Genomic DNA, 15,972 nt, shown 5'->3' with positions numbered 1-15,972 from the left:
AAGGAAACGGGCAAGAGGAAGAAGGGCCTTCAGGATGCCTGTCTAAAGTGGGCTCTGTGGACCGACCAGCATCCAGATGGGAGAAGTGAAAACCGTTTCCATGACCCCTAGGACGCCATGTGTCTGCAGGATTGATGAGTGGACTCTCTGGGTGTGGACAGTACCTCCAGGCCCTTTCAGGGAGATGGGCTCAATTCACACAAAAGGAAGAAAACCTACAAATCAAGCCAAAAAGTAAAACTTTAATTATTTTTATTTTATTATGTTATTTATTTGATTATAACCCAGTGTTTAAAATAAATATCCATGAATCTATTCTGATATAAATAAGTTGCTGAATAAATCTCCCATGCAAGGGAACTCCAAATAATTTCCCTTCTCAAGGAATGGCAATGTAAAGAGGGAGGAAGTAACCGAACAGTGGAGAAATCTGGCTAACACAACCTTACTTAAGTATTCGAGGTTAACACTGACAGTGATAAATCATTTTGACACTAAATAACTAAACAACAACAAACTCATGACATAATATGATCACATTTTACCCACGTGACCTTTGTCCCCAGAACACATTATCCCAGTCTTACCATGAGAATGCATCAGACAAACCCTAACTGAGAGACATTTTACAAAATACCTGACGAGTACTCTTCAAAATTGTTAAAATTACTGAAAATGAGCTAAGTCTTAGAAACTGTCACTGCCGAGAGGAACCTCAGGAGACATGTAGCGAACTGAATGGGATCCTGGAACAGCAGAGAATAGGTAAAAATTAGGGAAATACAAAAGTGTAGATTTTAGTTAATGATATATCGATATTTATTTATTAGTTATGATAAACATAGTGTGCTAATTTTAGATATTAATAATAGGGAAACTGGATATGGAGTGCACGGAAAGAAAAGTCTGTAGTCGCTCAGTCATGTCCAGCTCTTTGCAATCCCGTGGACTATAGCCCGCCAGGCTCCTCTGTGCATGGGATTCTCCAGGCAAGAACACCGGAGTGGGTTGCCATGCCCTCCTCCAGGGTATTTTCCGGACCCAGGGATCAAACCCAGGTCTCCCACGTTGCAAGTGGATTCTTTACCATCTGAGCCACCATGGATAGCAGCTTTTATATAAATCTAAAACTATTCTAAAACTAGAAGTTTATCTTATATATTTAAACAAAGTTTAAAAGGTACAGCTTAACACTAGACACAGAGAGAGTTTTCTGGAATCATTTTATTCCTGATTGTTGGGGAGGTGGCTGAAGTCATGGCTTCACTGTTTAAAAAAGGACAGGAAACAGGAGAGACAGGTGTGGACAATGGCAGGCAGGCTCCTGGATGGGCAGAGAAGGGTGTCAGTTAGTTGGAACAAAAGAAAAATCTGGGAGAGAGGCAGAGAGAGCCCCATGTCATCTCGCCTGTTTTTTGAAAACTCACACCTAGGCTGAACATGTTAGAAACAGTTGAACAGTGGGCTTTTAACCGTCAACCTTAAAAAGGAGTGAAGGGAAGGAAGGAAGGAGGGAGAAGAGAGAGGAAGAAGGAGGAGAGAAACAGAGAATTTCCATTTCAAAACATTCTTACTTAAAACAACTTTCTGGACTGTTAGCAGTATTTCACAATGCAGTCATCTCATTTTGGCAGCTTGATTGATTTCCTGATTTTCAGGAAAACTGAGCTGTCATCTGGTTCCTACTTGGCTCTTTTACCGACATGAATATGCAGTTCTCACAAAATGTGAAATGGCTGCTGAAGAAGTGAAGTATAATTCTTTCTGACGTGTTGCTCCAAGCCCTCCCCTGTCTCAAAGATGAAGAAACCCAGTGGAGAAACTTTCCTCCTTTCCCCATAAAAAAAGAGAGTGAGGTTCACTTCTTTGGGCGTTTTCCACGTGAACTGAAGGTTCTGAGCCCGTCTGCCGGGCGGGAGCGGATGGGAATGGGTGCGCCTCCGTGGCTTTCTGTGAGGCCCATGCAGCTGCACCGGAGCTCAAGAACGGCGGCTGTGGCGTGGATCTCTGGGTGCTCCCAAGAGCATGACCGTCATCAGCTTGTGTTTCTGAGCACCCCCTGGCCCAAGAGCTAATATTGACTCTCTATGCACTTTCCCCTCACCAGTCCTATGAGGTGGTAGGCCCTGCTATACTCTTTCAGAGAAAGAAAATGAGGTTCAGAGGAGTAGATACCCTGTCCCACAAACTTATCACATGGTGTGATGGTTAGTTTTATGTGTCAGCTTGGATAGGCCGTATGCCCAGTGGTATCCTTAGACCCTAGTCTAGAAGATGCTGGAAAGAAATTTTGTAAATGTGATTAACATTTACAATCTGACTTTATGTAAAGCATAAATGTTTGCAGACCTCATCTAATTAGTTGAAGGCCTTAAGAGCAAAAATTGAGTCTTCTTAGAAAGGACAGAATCTGCCTCAAACCTATAAGGTGTTCTGCCTGAATTTCCAGCTCACTAGCCTGCCCTTCAGATTTCAGGCTGCCAACTACTCCCCACCCAGTTCCATGAGCCAGTCCCTCAGATCCATCTCTCCCTGCTCTCTCAACCCCAGGTATTTTCCGATGCAAACCCCACAACTCCACGCTTCTCAGCTCCACCCTCTGCTGCCTCCTAGATCTGCCTGAGAAGCTGCAGGTACTAGGGCTGTAATATAAGAGACTGAGGTCAGATACTAGGGCTGTAATATAAGAGACCAAGGTCAGATCTCTTGAGGACCCTCTGAAGGAAGATTTAATATGAAGGAGACCAGTTGAGTGGAGAAAACCACTGTTGAGGAGGAGGATGTGACAATGTCAGGAAGATGGGGTAATCAAGGAGGGAAGAGCATGTGGCAGAGAAAACAAAAATAATGGTTAATGCTTAGTAAGCGCTTCCCATGTGCCAGGTGCTGTTCCGAGTGCTTCCCTTATGTTAATTTCTTTAGTACTATTAGGCTCACTTTACAGATGAGGAAACTGAGACCCAAGGTCACAGTTTCTGGTACATGGCAGAACAGCAGGGAGTTGCCTGCCGAGCCCAACACTTAACCCCTTAGGAAGCCACACAGGGAAAGAGGGTAAAACAGAGGTGCCACTCTTCTGACAGGATGAAAAGGCGAGGCTGGACTAGGCTGTCATTTCTAAAGCCAAGGCCGGATCTTGCTTGCCTGGAAGAAATCCAACCACGATCTCTGTTGGGGTTCCTCCTTGGAGTACAGAAGTTCTGGGATCTTATGAACCCTACAATATGAGGAAAGTTCCTTCTGTTCATGAATCTGTACTTAAAAACCCTGAGGTGCTGCATCAGTTAAGAATGTGTAGGCTTTCCATGGTGGCTCAGCAGTCAAGAATCTGTCTGCAATGCAGGAGACCTGGGTTCGATCCCTGGGTCAGGAAGATCCCCTGGAGGAGGGCATGGCAACCCACTCCAGTATTCTTGCCTAGAGAATCCCATGGACAGAGGAGCCTAGCAGGCTGCCGTCCACGGGGTCGCACAGAGTCGGACACGACTGAAGTGGCCAAACAGCAGCAGCAGCAGCAGGCTCTCTCCACAGGAGAAACCCTGAATAATTTCAGCCAAGACCAGGAGACCTTGGCTTATGGTCCAGCCTCCCCGAGCATACTCAGCAGCCTCCTCCTGAGTTCTTCCAGGGTGTTGACAGGGAGCTGGACACAGTCCCAGAAGAATGTGGGCACTCATGGCCCTCTGCCTCGTTCCGGTCAGGAGAAACCACCTGCTAAGCCACACCACTTCTCAAACGCACTTCCCTTCCTCACTCCCTCACCTTCATGCCCTCCCGGAGTCTTACTAAAATACTCTCAAGGGGCAGACCTTCGGGAAAACAAAGAGCAGCAAGTGTCTTCCTGGGAGTTTCTCCTCTTGGCCAGTTGCCACAAGCCTGTCTTTTGTATCTGTTGAGGGGATGGGGACAGTAACGCAGGAGCGAGGGGCACACACGCTGGTCTCAGTGGGTGACTGCGCCGCCGTTGTGGGGAAAGAACAGGGCGGTGCTAAATAGGAGACCTGGACCCCAGCCTCTGCTCTGGGCCAAATGTCTTCATCAGGAAAACTGTTTAGAAGGAATGCTGTGGGGGTGGGGGTGGGAGGAGTCCACCTTCTTGAAAACGAGATACAGAGGCCTCTGCAAGTTGCCTAGCAAAATGCCCCAGTCAGACCTATCCCTCCCTGGATGGTAAGGCTGGGAGACAGGGGAATGGCAGGAAGTATGTGTTGTAGGCATCCGGGGGCAGATCTGGGCATTTCCAGCCTGGCTCCATGATCATACAAGGTGAGGTGTTGGGGTACAGGTGGTGGTGGAGGGGGTGGTGGTGGTTAAGAAGTAGCAAAGGATCCCTAAAATTGCATTTTTGTATCCAAGACAGAAGTTTTTAACTAGGGTTCCTGAACCACAGCCTGTACACTGGAATTCAGAGGTTGATGAACTGAGATTGGAAAACATTACAACTTAACCTCCACTCACCTCCATTTTCTCAGTTATGAATAAAGGCAAAAACACTGCAGTTGCATTAGCAGGGCCAGTAGAAAGCCGTGCTTTTTCTTTCACATTTACAGATATTTTGAAACATTGTTTAAACTCATTTCTACTTCAAGTTGACAGTGGTTTATTGGACTCATCCCCTCGATTCTTATTATTTAATGTGTTAAAGAAACCCATATATTACAACCTCACACACTTCGATATTTTCACAACTGTATTTCATCATAGCTAGTTTCCTTTGTGATCCCTTTATGCAAAGGAAAATATTTTGAGAAGGGATTCACGGCACAAAAAAAGGTCAAGGGCCCCCAGACCAGGAGCGGTCCCTATTGACACGCTGGCCCAGAGTGAGGATGGCTGCCCAGCTGAGCACAGGCTCCCACAGGAGGAACCAGGTCAGAATCCCACCAGACACTGCTCCTGCTCCAGGAAACCTTGGCGTAGGACGCAGGGGTGAGGCATGACCGTGGCAAGTCACTGAGATCTTTCGCTCGATGGAGTGGCCTTGGGCCTCTGCTACCCGTTGTGAAAAAGGAGATCTCCAGCCTCTTTACCTTCAGCTACGTGAGGATGGAGCCCCAAGCTCACTGTGGAATAAAGGGAAGGGAGCACTCAGTTGTTGTTCTTAGGGAGTTTTTTCAGCCCCGCCCTTTTCTTTTTTGCCATGCTGTGCAGCACTCAGGATCTTAGTTCTCTGGCTAGGGATTGAACCCACACAGCCTGCAGTGAAAACACGGAGTCTTAACCATTGGACCACCAGGGAAGTCCCCAGCTCAATTTGAGGAAACAAAAGCCAAGTGTAGGGAGAAGGGACAAGAGAGCTTCTTCCTCCTGCAGCTACGGTTGTATTTTCTTGGCTCAGGGATGAGAGGAAAGTGTCAACCGATGAACCAATATTGGTACATTATTATTAAAGAAGGCCCACAGCTTGCCTGAGGGTTCACACTGTGAACACGCTGTTGTACAGTTCCACTGGTTTTGAAAAATGCGTAATGTCATGCATCCACCATGACATCATTCAGAATAGTTTTACTGCCCTAAAAATGCCCTGTGTGAGCCTCAGTTTTAATATCTCTAAAGTGAGAAAGTGAAACTCCTCTAAATTCCCTCACCCTCCCATTGTAGGTTTCTAATTTAGGCCTCTTGACAAATTAAAGTGGTACTGAAATCAACAAAATGTTGCTCTAAGTGTGACCTGATAGCCATCAGAATCACTGGGCTTGGGTTGAGGTAACGGGGTCCTCGTTCAAACCTCCTGGGGTCTCAACCCCAGACCCGTTAAACCCAGGGCCAGAGCCCAGGAATCTGCATTTTTAACCAGACCCTGGTGCACAGGGAAGTTTGAGACCCCAGCAGAGAATTCAAGCCTGAACACAAGGATCCAACCCATTGTCAGGTTAAAGCTCAGGAGCGATGTACAGTTCCCCAAAGGGCGAAGCAGCAGAACTGTCTTCCTGGAAAAAGCCCATTTCTGCCTTCCGCAGCTCCCAGTCAACAAGCCTGCTGTTGTTTCACGTCTTGATTGCTGATCACTCACCCAAAATAACCTGCATGCTGTGTTCCACCAGCTGCAGCTCTCTCTGCAACTGCCTTAATTTAGCAGCCAGTCACATTTGGCTCCACAACAAAGGGGCTCTGGGAAGGGGCCCCTCCCTCATGGCCATCTGTCGTGGATTGAATAAAGTGCCCCCCAAATTCATGTCCCCCACCCAGAACCTCAGAATGTGACTTTATTGAATATAAGGTATTTGCAGACATAATTACCAAGGATTAAGATGAGATCATACTAGATTAGGGTGGGTCCTAAATTCAGTGACTGATGTTCTTATAAGATCAGTCAAAGACAGACACAGTAGTGGAGAAGGCCATGGGAAGAGGGGCAGAGGTGGGGGCGATGCAGCGACATGCAAGTCAAAGAACACCAAAGGTTCCAGGAGTCACCAGAAGCTAAAAAGAGGCCAGAAGAGATTCTTCCCTAGAATCTTCAGAGGGAACACAGCCCCGCCCACAACCTTGATTTCAGACTTCCAGCCTCCGGAACTGTGAGAATAAATTTCTATGATTTTAAAGCCGCCCAGTTTGTGGTAATTTGTTACAGCAGCCCTAGCAAGCTAATACGCAGACCGCCACCCCAGTTCAGTCCCACTCCAGCCATGAAAGAGAGGACCCCCCACACAAGCAATTCTCCACATCATGTGCTTTAATTCTCCCAGCCAACACCTCCGAATTCTGCGTCTAGGAAACTAGGCCTGTTTCCTACACAAGCCCTCCATCCTCTGCTTGGAAGGCTATAATCCAAGACGGGTTCAGACTTTAGTAGTGATAAATAAATATTGGTCCCAGGGGCAGTGCCTGGCAGGTGGTACCACGAGGCCATTCCTGGGCTCAGCCGAGGGTCAGGCTAGAAGGGTCACTGCAACTTCATGCCACTCCGGCGCCGAGAGTCCTTGCGGGCAATGGGGCTGAAGTTCACAATCTCCTTGTAGATGTGCTCTGAGGAAGGCAAGGGGTTCAGGGGGTGGTGGGTGCTGAGGGCAAGCGCCTACCTCCTTCCCCAACAGACATGGTGCAAAGCGGGAAGTCTGCTCAGCGCAGGGAGAAAGAAGTGCACGCAGGAGACAGTGTTTGCTCAGAGAGAAAGAGGCCACAGTCTCCAGGAGAAATGCCAGGGCCACTGAGGCCAGGCGGGGAAACAAGGCCAGCAGAGGCGAGGCTGCAGGCTGGGGGTGGGGAGGCCCTGAGGCACCCGGCCCTTACGTTTCCATTCGTCCACTGTGAGTCTCTCGCGTTCTAAGGAATCTTCGAGCGGCTGCTGGGCCTCTGTCTCCTCCTCAGGGTCCCGGAAGGGCTCAAAGAAGGGGTGGGCGAGGGCCTGCGAGGCCGTCAGGCGCTTGTCCACGTCCAGCTCCAGCATCTTCTCCAGCAGGTCTGTGGCTGCCGTCACGGAGTGTGAGCCTCACGCCCCAGGCCCGGGAGAAGCCAGCCCACCCGTGGGGACACAGACCGCAGGCCCCCAAGACTCACCCTGGGGGCTGGCACGTGGGAAGAGCTGAGAGAAATCCTTTCTGGGGCTTTGTGGCAGGGACTGGATGTAGGATTTGGCCTGGAAGACAGAACAGCACTGAGTAATCCCCAGTTGTCAGCTCCTTGGGACTCAGGCCATAGGATCTAGAGCAGGGACCCCAGAAAAGCCGCGGAGCAGGGCTGAGGGCCCAGGTCTGAATCTAAAGTGAGATAAAGGCAAGAGCGCTTGCCAGGGCAGAGGGGCGGTGGGGTGAGCCCATCTCCCTGACCCTGGCCAGCCAAGGGCACAGCCCCAGCCAGCCTGGGCCCATCTGCCACTCACCGCCTTGTCATTCAGCTTCTGCACAAACTCGGCGCCTGGCACCCCAGTCACTTTCAGGATCTGGGTCAGCTGGTCCAGGTCTTGGCAGCAGGTTAAGGCTTGGCCTCACTTGCTGGGGGTGGGGTGGGGTGGGGGTGGTCTGGAGCTGCCCTTCCCGCTGCCCCTCCATCAGGCCCACCTAGAAGGGTGGACCATCCAGGCTCCAGACACTCACCTCCTCCTGCTTTCAGGAGGGGAGGTTCATCCTTCAGGACGCAGGTGAGACTTGCCACCTGCCAGGCTGGGTTAAGGGTCCCTCCCCACAAATGCTCCTGCAGGTGCCACCTTCCCAGCTTCATCCCACTCCATCACCTCCATGCACTTCTTTGTCTGCTCCCCCCACACCCTTGCATGCCGAGTTTGGCAGGGAGACGCCGTCTCTTCTCCCCAGTCCCTGTATGGCACACGGAGGTGCTCAACTGGTGCATGTGGTGCCAAAACATCAACTATTTGTCTGCAGGATGGTGGAATCACAGGTGACTGGTTTTCATCATTTTGTTTCTCTGCACTTTAAAATTAATCCACTGGGAAGCATGTATCACTTTCACATTAAGAAAAAGAGAGAGATTTAAGTAATAAAGTGTCTGTTGAAGGAATGAATCCCTGGATGAAGACTGGCTTTTCCAGCAAAGGATACAGTCTTTCCCCTTGAACAGCGTCTTCCCTGTCAGCATCTCTGCCATGATACAGCCCACAGACCAGATGTCCACTGCAGAGGGAGGGGGAGGAGGTGTCACCTGGGCCGGCTGGCCAGGGCCCGACCGTCTGTCAACCCAGAGTCTCCAAGACAGGCTTGAGGGAGCCATCAGAGAAGACCCCCAGCCCACTCCCCGGGGCAGCCAACCACTGACCGGTCTGGTTGTAACGCATCCAGCTGAGAATCACCTCAGGGGCCCGGTACCAGCGGGTTACCACGTAACCCGTCATCTCCACATCCGTATGCCGTGCCAACCCAAAATCCAAGATCTACAACTCGGGGCACAGAAGAAAAAGAGCTCACTGAGGAGAGGGGGCTCCTGGAGCAGCGTCTGGGGGCTCCGGTGGGAGAGGGGCCCACCCCGAGCCCAGGCTGACCCCACCGGGGCCCACTCACCTTCAGCTCGCAGTCCTCGTTCACAGCGAGGTTGCCCGGCTTCAGGTCCTAGAGGAGAGATGGGGCGCTGGGTGGAGGCAGAGGCGAGGTGGCCCCACTCGGCTGCCACCCAGCACGCGGCCCTGCCCTTTTTCTGGGTACCGGGCTCCTGTGCAGAGTGAGGGTTGGACCGGGTGTCCTCTAGGGTCCATCCAGCTCTAAAATGCTCCTGATTCTTGGAGCCTGAAACACCCAGCTCAGCTTCACTGGTGACAGTTTCCCAGAAAGTTCCCCCAAACACAGCAATTCTGAGCAGGCTTTCCTGGGCCAAGGCTGGGTCTGAAAACTCTCTATCCCTGGCTCCCCTTGCGCCATCTCCCCCCTTCCAACTTCAAGAAGACCCCAGGGGTGGGCGGGGCCTTTGAGGATGTAGCGGAGAAAGCACTCACCCTGTGGACGACCCCAGCTGAGTGGATGTACTGTGTTGGGGAGAGAGAGGGAGAAGCGTGAGTCCAGAGTCCGGCTTTCACACCAGGGGCTTCGGGCTGGCTCAGAGACCGCCTCTGCCCTGCCATGGCATGTCCTCCCACACCTTCGAGGCCCGGCCTCCCCCAGACCCCAGGTCTCAACACCCAGCCCCCCTCCTCTGCCCTCTGGCAGGCTCCCACCCACCTTAAGACCCTTGAGCATCTGGTACACCAGGTACTGGATCTTGTCCTCACTGAACTCCATCCCCATGATCTTCTGCAGGTCTGTCTGCATGAAGGGCATCACCAGGTAGCTGCAAGGCACGAGGGCTTCCTGAACAGTCCCCAGCCCCAACCAGCCCCAGGTCCCAGCTCAGAGGAGGGGCACAGGGCTGGGGCAGAACAGAGGCCTTAGAGATGACCTTCGTGTGCGAGAAGAGCCAGCCCCACAACAGCCAGCCAAATCCCCAGGCAGTGGGCCTCTCGGCTCCTGGCTCCCAGCCTGGCCCTGGCGGCCGCCCTGTTGGCAGAGCTCAGGGTGTTTCAGCTGGAGCTATGCTCAGGAAAACCAAATGCAGCAGTGTTCCCGCTCTTCAAAGGTGTCCTCTCCTTGCCCTCCTCCACGCCCCACAGAAAGCCACTGCTGTGAGTTAGAAACATCTGCCAGGATTTTCTTCTGCTTCTGTACAAATATTTTCTCCCCACCTCAGAGGGTCATGAGCTGCCATGAAAATCCTCAAACATCCAAAAATGTCTCCCTTCCAAGAAGGAAACAATAAAACAGTTTCTAGAAGGGTGAAGAAGGAAGAAAGAGATAGTTGAACCATTACCCTCTCTTAATGGGATTGCAAAACAGGTCAAAGTCAGCAAAATGTAACTGCTACTCAAGGCAGTAACAGCAAAGTCCAGCACAAAAAAGGATAAAGATCTAGAAAGGAATTAAAATAATAAAAGAATGTGGAGGCCATCTCCATGAGCCTGTGACTTCCAGTTTCTTCCACCTGACTGTGCCCCGTCCCACGCACTGGGACCCCCTGCTCCAAGCACAGTCTCCTCCCCACCTTCATGTTTCACCTCTACGTGGAAACTGATTCTTTTCAGCTTACAAGCTCACTGACGTCCTGCGGTGCTACAACCACCCTCCCTTAACCTTATTTCTTCGCGTACCCCACTCCTTCTCTCTCTTTCCCTCCTGATCAAACTTCTAGAAAGAGTGGTCCTCACCTGTCCACCCCACTGCCTTAATGCGCAGTTCCCTGACAACAGGGTGTCTGTTCCTGCCCCACCAGCCCAGAGCACACACCCACGACTCCCTTTCTTTCTACTGGAACTTGTGCAAAGCTTGACACCCCCTCAAGATTCTCTGCGAATCCTACCTCTGGTCAGGCGGCCTCAGCTCTCTGCCTGCACATTCTCGTGTGCCGTCTCTTTCATGTTGGTATCTTAACCCACAGCATCGCAGCATGCTCTACACTAGCCTGTCCCTGGGCTTCGGCTCTCATCCACCAGTGATTATTCCGGCCCAAATCCACATCCCTGGCTCAGACCTTCCTAAACTCTGGGTTTATTTGCTGATTAAACACTTGAATGTTCATAGGCTTTTCAAAAATGAAGTGTCCAAAGTGGAGTTCACTATCTTTCTCCTAAGATCTGTTCTTCCTTCACCTGGTATTCCGAGTAGGAACCTGGCATCCCCTGGCACTCCTCACCGCTGCCTCCCAAGGGATACAACACCCTGACAGTGCTGCCTCTCGATGGGTCTCAAGCCAGCTCCTGGGACCCTGTCACCTTGACTGCACTTAGACCAAGGTCTAGCTCTCCCAGAGCTGTGTCCCTGCTCCTTTCTTGCTGCTGCCAGAGTGCATCCCCCAAATCCGATCTGACCACCTCACCTCGCTGCTCAAAACCTCTATAGCCTTGAGGCTGCGTGTGGCATCAAGTCTGGACTCAGCCTAACTAAATCAGCCACTCTTCACTGCACTTCTCAGGATGGCCCGGCCTCTTTCACACGTGCTTCATGGCCTTGGTCCACGCAGTTCCTTCTCCTTGGGGTGCCTTCAGCCCTTCAACCTCAGGCAAACATTGACTCATCCTTCAGAGCTGAGTTCAGAGTTACCTCCTCTGTGAAGCCCGCTGAGGCAGCTGGCAGTTCCCGGCTCTACCCAGACTTAGAGCACTGACCATCACTGTCAGTATTCACCACTGTCCGTCCTGGAGGAGCTGGTCCGCTTTAAATTCCCAATGCTAAGCCCAGCAGCCGGCATTGTAGGGGGAAAAATCCATTCAAACTCACTGCATTAAACTGAAAACAAAAGCATCCTAATAAAGAGAACTGCGGCTACAGTTGAACTAGGACTGGAAAGAAAAAAAATCCACCCTCTCAAAGTTTCCTAAATTTTAGCAGGTACTGCGCTAGCAAAGCTGTGCATTTAGCAACTAAATTTTCGTGTTCTGTGTAATTCTGAGAAACATCCCCATTGGCTGGGGCGGCCAGGGCTTTGTGATCCTCGCTCCCTTCTAGGAAGAGTCCTGAGCTCCAGACCCACACCCGCACCAGGACATGGTGAGGGAGGCTGATGCAGACCCTGTGGGGACTGGCGCCGATGTCTCCGTGGTGTTGAGGGTGGGTAAAGCAAAGCAGATGAGCAGACAGCTCTGTGTCAGCCAGGCTCCGTAAAAAGCCCTTCCCACCTTTTCAGGCCAGCCGTTCTCTCCACCCTGGGCTGGATCTCTCCCCAGCCCAAAGGCATACAGCCTCCTGGGACAGAAAGCCCCCCCCCCCTGCCAGAAGAGAGAACCTGGACCCTCCCCTTACTTGCCCCACCGCCCCCCCCACCCCCAGTGGCAAGTAAGGTCTGCAAATATCCCGGAACCCGGCACAGCCCGACTCACAAGTCATGGAAGTTGCGCAGGGAGGAGGCTGGGGTGAAGACATCCAGGAGCCCAATGACCTAAAGAGAAGATGGCCAGTGAGGGCCAGGCAGCCGCCGCACCCTGCATCGGTCCTCTGAGGCCCCAGACCTGCACAGGACCACCTGCCCTTTCCTAGAACAGCACCTCCAGCAGGAGGCAGGTTCCCAGCCTTCTGGGAAGAAGCAGTAAAAGGGGCAGAGGTGGGAGAGGGATTTCTCCACCTGGGCAGGAATTTGCAGTGCACTGCGATGGAGAGTCAGGCTGGGATAAGAGATGGTGGACGTGTCTGTGCTCACTGACCCCAAGTCTGGTGCTCAGGACAAGCAGCACAAACCCAGTCTCTGCTCAGACAGGGAACCTCGAGTGGGGAAGGGAATCGAGGAGGGGACAGAGAAGGGATCTTCCAGCCAGCAGGCTCCCTGTCCTTGACCTTGGGTCTCACCACATCCAACCCTGCCTGCCAAAGGGCTGATTCAGAGCTGGGGCAAGACTTGCCAGCTGGAGGCCATGGGGAGGAGCTGCCCGAGGAGGAATGGGACTTAAAATATGCACAGTGTTTTGAACTCATTGTTTTAAATGCTTGGGTTTCCCTGGGTGGCTTAGCAGTAAAGAATCCACCTGCAATGCAGGAGCGGCAAGAGATGTGGGTTTGATCCCTGGTTCAGGAGGATCCCCTGGAAGAGGAAATGGCAACCTACTCCAGTGTTCTTGCCTGGAGAATCCCATGGGCAGAGGAGTCTGGCAGGCCACAGTCCATGGGGTCGCAGAGTTGGACACAATGGAAGCGACTTAGCACATTTTTAAAAACGCTTGTCTGCCAATACAGGTATCCTGCAGCAAAGTCTAGGGGCCAGGCTCAGCACTGGGTCACTAGTTTCCTGGGTGTTTCAATCAGACAGGACAGTCTCAAGGTCAGGCTCCGGGGCCTGGAGCCAGGTTGTCTAGGGTCAGATCCCAGCTCTGCCACTGACTAACCATATAATCTGTCTGTCTACGGCCATACCACCCTGAACGTGCCTGATCTCGTCTGATAACCTGTAAGTCTTTCTGTGCCTCAGTTTCCCTGTCTGTATAAGGGAGTAATGATACTTATATGATACTGTGAGGATTAAACATTCTAGTTTCTGCAAAGTTCTTAGAGCTGTGCCTGGCACATAAGTGCTCACGGGTTTCTATTATCCTTGTTGTAATTATGTGGAAACAACATTAACCAGGATACTGGGCACCAGGTCTCAGATCTAGAACAACTACGGAGTTCCTCGTTGCCCATTTGCTTATAACAGTGAGACACCACGTTCACTCAGCTCCACTGCCAAAAATTCCTTTGCACCTTACCTGGGAAGTAGGCGGGGTGGGTCCTGGCACATAGTTTTAATAATCAGGTGAGGAACAAGGATCCAGAGGAGCAGGGAGGAGGTTCCCTTTCTGCTGGCGCTGTTGGGTCAGCATCTTGGGGTATCTTCCGTGTGTGCGCGTGCGCATGTGCACACACACGGAGGGGCTGGTCAGGACCCTCTCTGGGGCTGCCCTCCCGTCCCTGCCTCCCCGAAGCAGCCCCCAGGCCCAGCCTACGTTCTCATGCTGCATGTGTTTCAGCAGCAGCAGCTCCCGATAAGCCCGCTTGGCAAAGATCTCGGACTGGAAGGGCCGGCTCAGCTTCTTGATGGCCACCTTTTCCCCTGACCGCTTGTCAATGGCTGAGCTGTAGGGTCAAAGGCAGGTCAGCAGGGAGCACGACCCCCCACCCCCAGCCCCAGCCCAGAGGCAGGCAGGGCTCCAGACCCTGGGTGGCATCTGCCAGGCCATCTGGGGAGCCACGGCCATCCTCACCCCAATCCCTCTGGGCCAGCAGCCTAAGCTGGGAGGAGCTGATGCCCACCACCTGGAATGTGAGTGAGTTGCTGAAAGCACAGTGGGACTCGGGGAGCGAGGAGGGAGCAGGCAGGATCTGAGAGAGGTGCCCTGCACCAGGGTCAAACACAAGTTAATATCAACAGGATCCCAAACAACTTGGCAAGTCACTTCTTGTTTGCCTATCTGTGTACCCATGTGTATTAAATAACAATCAATCGGGATTCAGCCAGATGAACTCTGGGGTCCCTTGTAAGTCCTGGAGAAACAGATTCAGTCCTAATTCAACCCACAGAGACCCCCCAGCAAGCAGGTGCGAAAAGCGAACTGGCGCCTGGGGCGACCCCATGGCCAGCCTCCACAGCCCGAGGCTGCTACTCCACTTCGAGGTCCAGTTGCTGCCTCCTCCAGTCCCAGGGCTCAGCCTGGGAAAAGCACCCGCAAAAGTCTTCCCAACCCGCAGGACTCTGGGCCTTGGGGTCCTTGATCAAAGGTGGTGGGGGCACAGCTCCGCGCGCCCAGCAGGTGAGGGCCCCCGGATGCGGATCCGGGAAGCAGATCCGGGGTGAGGGTGGGCATTGGTCTGGCCCTGGCTCTTGCGGAGGCCCCGCCCGCGTCCCGGTGCCTGGGCGCCCACCAGCGGCCTGGCCCGGTGCCCCAGGCGCCCCCGACGCCCCCGTGTCGCGCAGGCGCGGGGGAGGGGGTGTCTCACCACACGGAGCCATAGGCCCCGCTGCCTATGTGCGTCAGGGACACGTAGGTCTTGGGCAGCTCCCAGGCGGTCTTGTTGACGTCCTGCTTGTAGAAGCCCTTTTTCCGGGTGAAGCTCATCCCGGGCACTCGGTGTCGGCGGCCCCAGCGCGGTGGCTGCGCTCGCGGCCCGCCGGGCTCCCAGCACCTGGCCCCCGCCCGCGGTGCCCGCCCAGGCCTGCCGCTCCTCCCCTGCGCGAGGGCGGGTCCCCGTCCAGGCCACGCGTCCCACCTGCCGGCGCGCCCAGGTGCGCTGCGCGGCCACGCCCGGGCCTGCCCGGCCGCGGCTCCCGGGAGCCCCGGGCTTCCGCCAGGGTCAGACCCGCGCGAAGCGGCAGGTGCGCCGCGGTGCAGGGGATGGCGTGCGGGGCGCTTCCCGCCGGGTGCTGCGGTCGGCCTGGGGGCCCATTTGCCCTAGGGGCCCCCACGGAGGGCAGAAGGCAGGAAGACAGCCTCCCAGCGGCTGCCAGCGGAGGATTCTGTAGGAAGATCTCGGAGATTTTAAAGACAATTTGTGGGGGAACAAAACCCCACAAAAGCCCATAACTTGTTTGGTATGGGAAGTTTCAAACATACAAAAGTAGCCAGTGCTTCTCACATTTGAATGCGCACACGAATCCCCGGTGTATTTCCTTGAATACAGATCCTCGTTCAAGAGATCCGGGGTGGAGCCAAGATTCTGCATTTCTCCCCAGCTTCTAGGCCCAGGGATCTCTGAATCACATGCTGATAAGCAGATTCTAATGACCCTGCATAACCCCAGTTGCGAACCCCACAGCCTCAACGAGTACAACTCTTAGTCAATTTTGCTTCCTCTACGTACTTCCTCCCGCATTGTTTTGAAGCAAAACCAGGCATCCTATCATTTCATCTGAAAATATATTTTCCTATCTCTAGAAGATAAGGATTGTTTTAAAAACACAACTACAGTATCTTTTTTACACCTAGAATGAATAACAGTAATTCTGTAATATGAACCATCCGGCCTAGATTCACATTTCCAGTTTTGAATGAGCTTTTGCTGGCTTCCCACTGCCCTGTGAAGGCAATGACAAGCC

General features: G+C 52.8%; 1 protein-coding gene across 2 annotated transcripts; it reads right to left on the bottom strand.

Moving 5' to 3' along the window:
- Positions 1-6,791: 6,791 nt before the first annotated feature.
- On the bottom strand, positions 6,792-15,027 carry MAPK13 (mitogen-activated protein kinase 13). Of its 2 annotated transcripts, XM_068961139.1 has the most exons (12): positions 14,877-15,027; positions 13,886-14,015; positions 12,293-12,351; positions 9,606-9,714; positions 9,383-9,412; positions 8,955-9,002; positions 8,713-8,827; positions 8,499-8,570; positions 7,823-7,902; positions 7,501-7,579; positions 7,234-7,410; positions 6,792-6,969 (listed from the first exon to the last, which is right to left on the bottom strand). In XM_068961139.1, the coding sequence occupies exons 1-12, from the start codon at positions 14,993-14,995 to the stop codon at positions 6,887-6,889; spliced, it is 1,101 nt and encodes a 366-aa protein (XP_068817240.1). In that variant the 5' UTR covers positions 14,996-15,027; the 3' UTR covers positions 6,792-6,886. The 2 variants fall into 2 exon arrangements, with proteins under 2 accessions (XP_068817240.1, XP_068817241.1); XM_068961140.1 differs by lacking the exon at positions 9,383-9,412.
- Positions 15,028-15,972: the final 945 nt, after the last annotated feature.

Source organism: Capricornis sumatraensis, chromosome 22 (assembly GCF_032405125.1).
Source record: "Capricornis sumatraensis isolate serow.1 chromosome 22, serow.2, whole genome shotgun sequence".
Lineage (NCBI taxonomy): Eukaryota > Metazoa > Chordata > Mammalia > Artiodactyla > Bovidae > Capricornis > Capricornis sumatraensis.
Note: the sequence above shows the minus strand (reverse complement) of the source record. Positions and strands in the feature narration are given on the sequence as shown.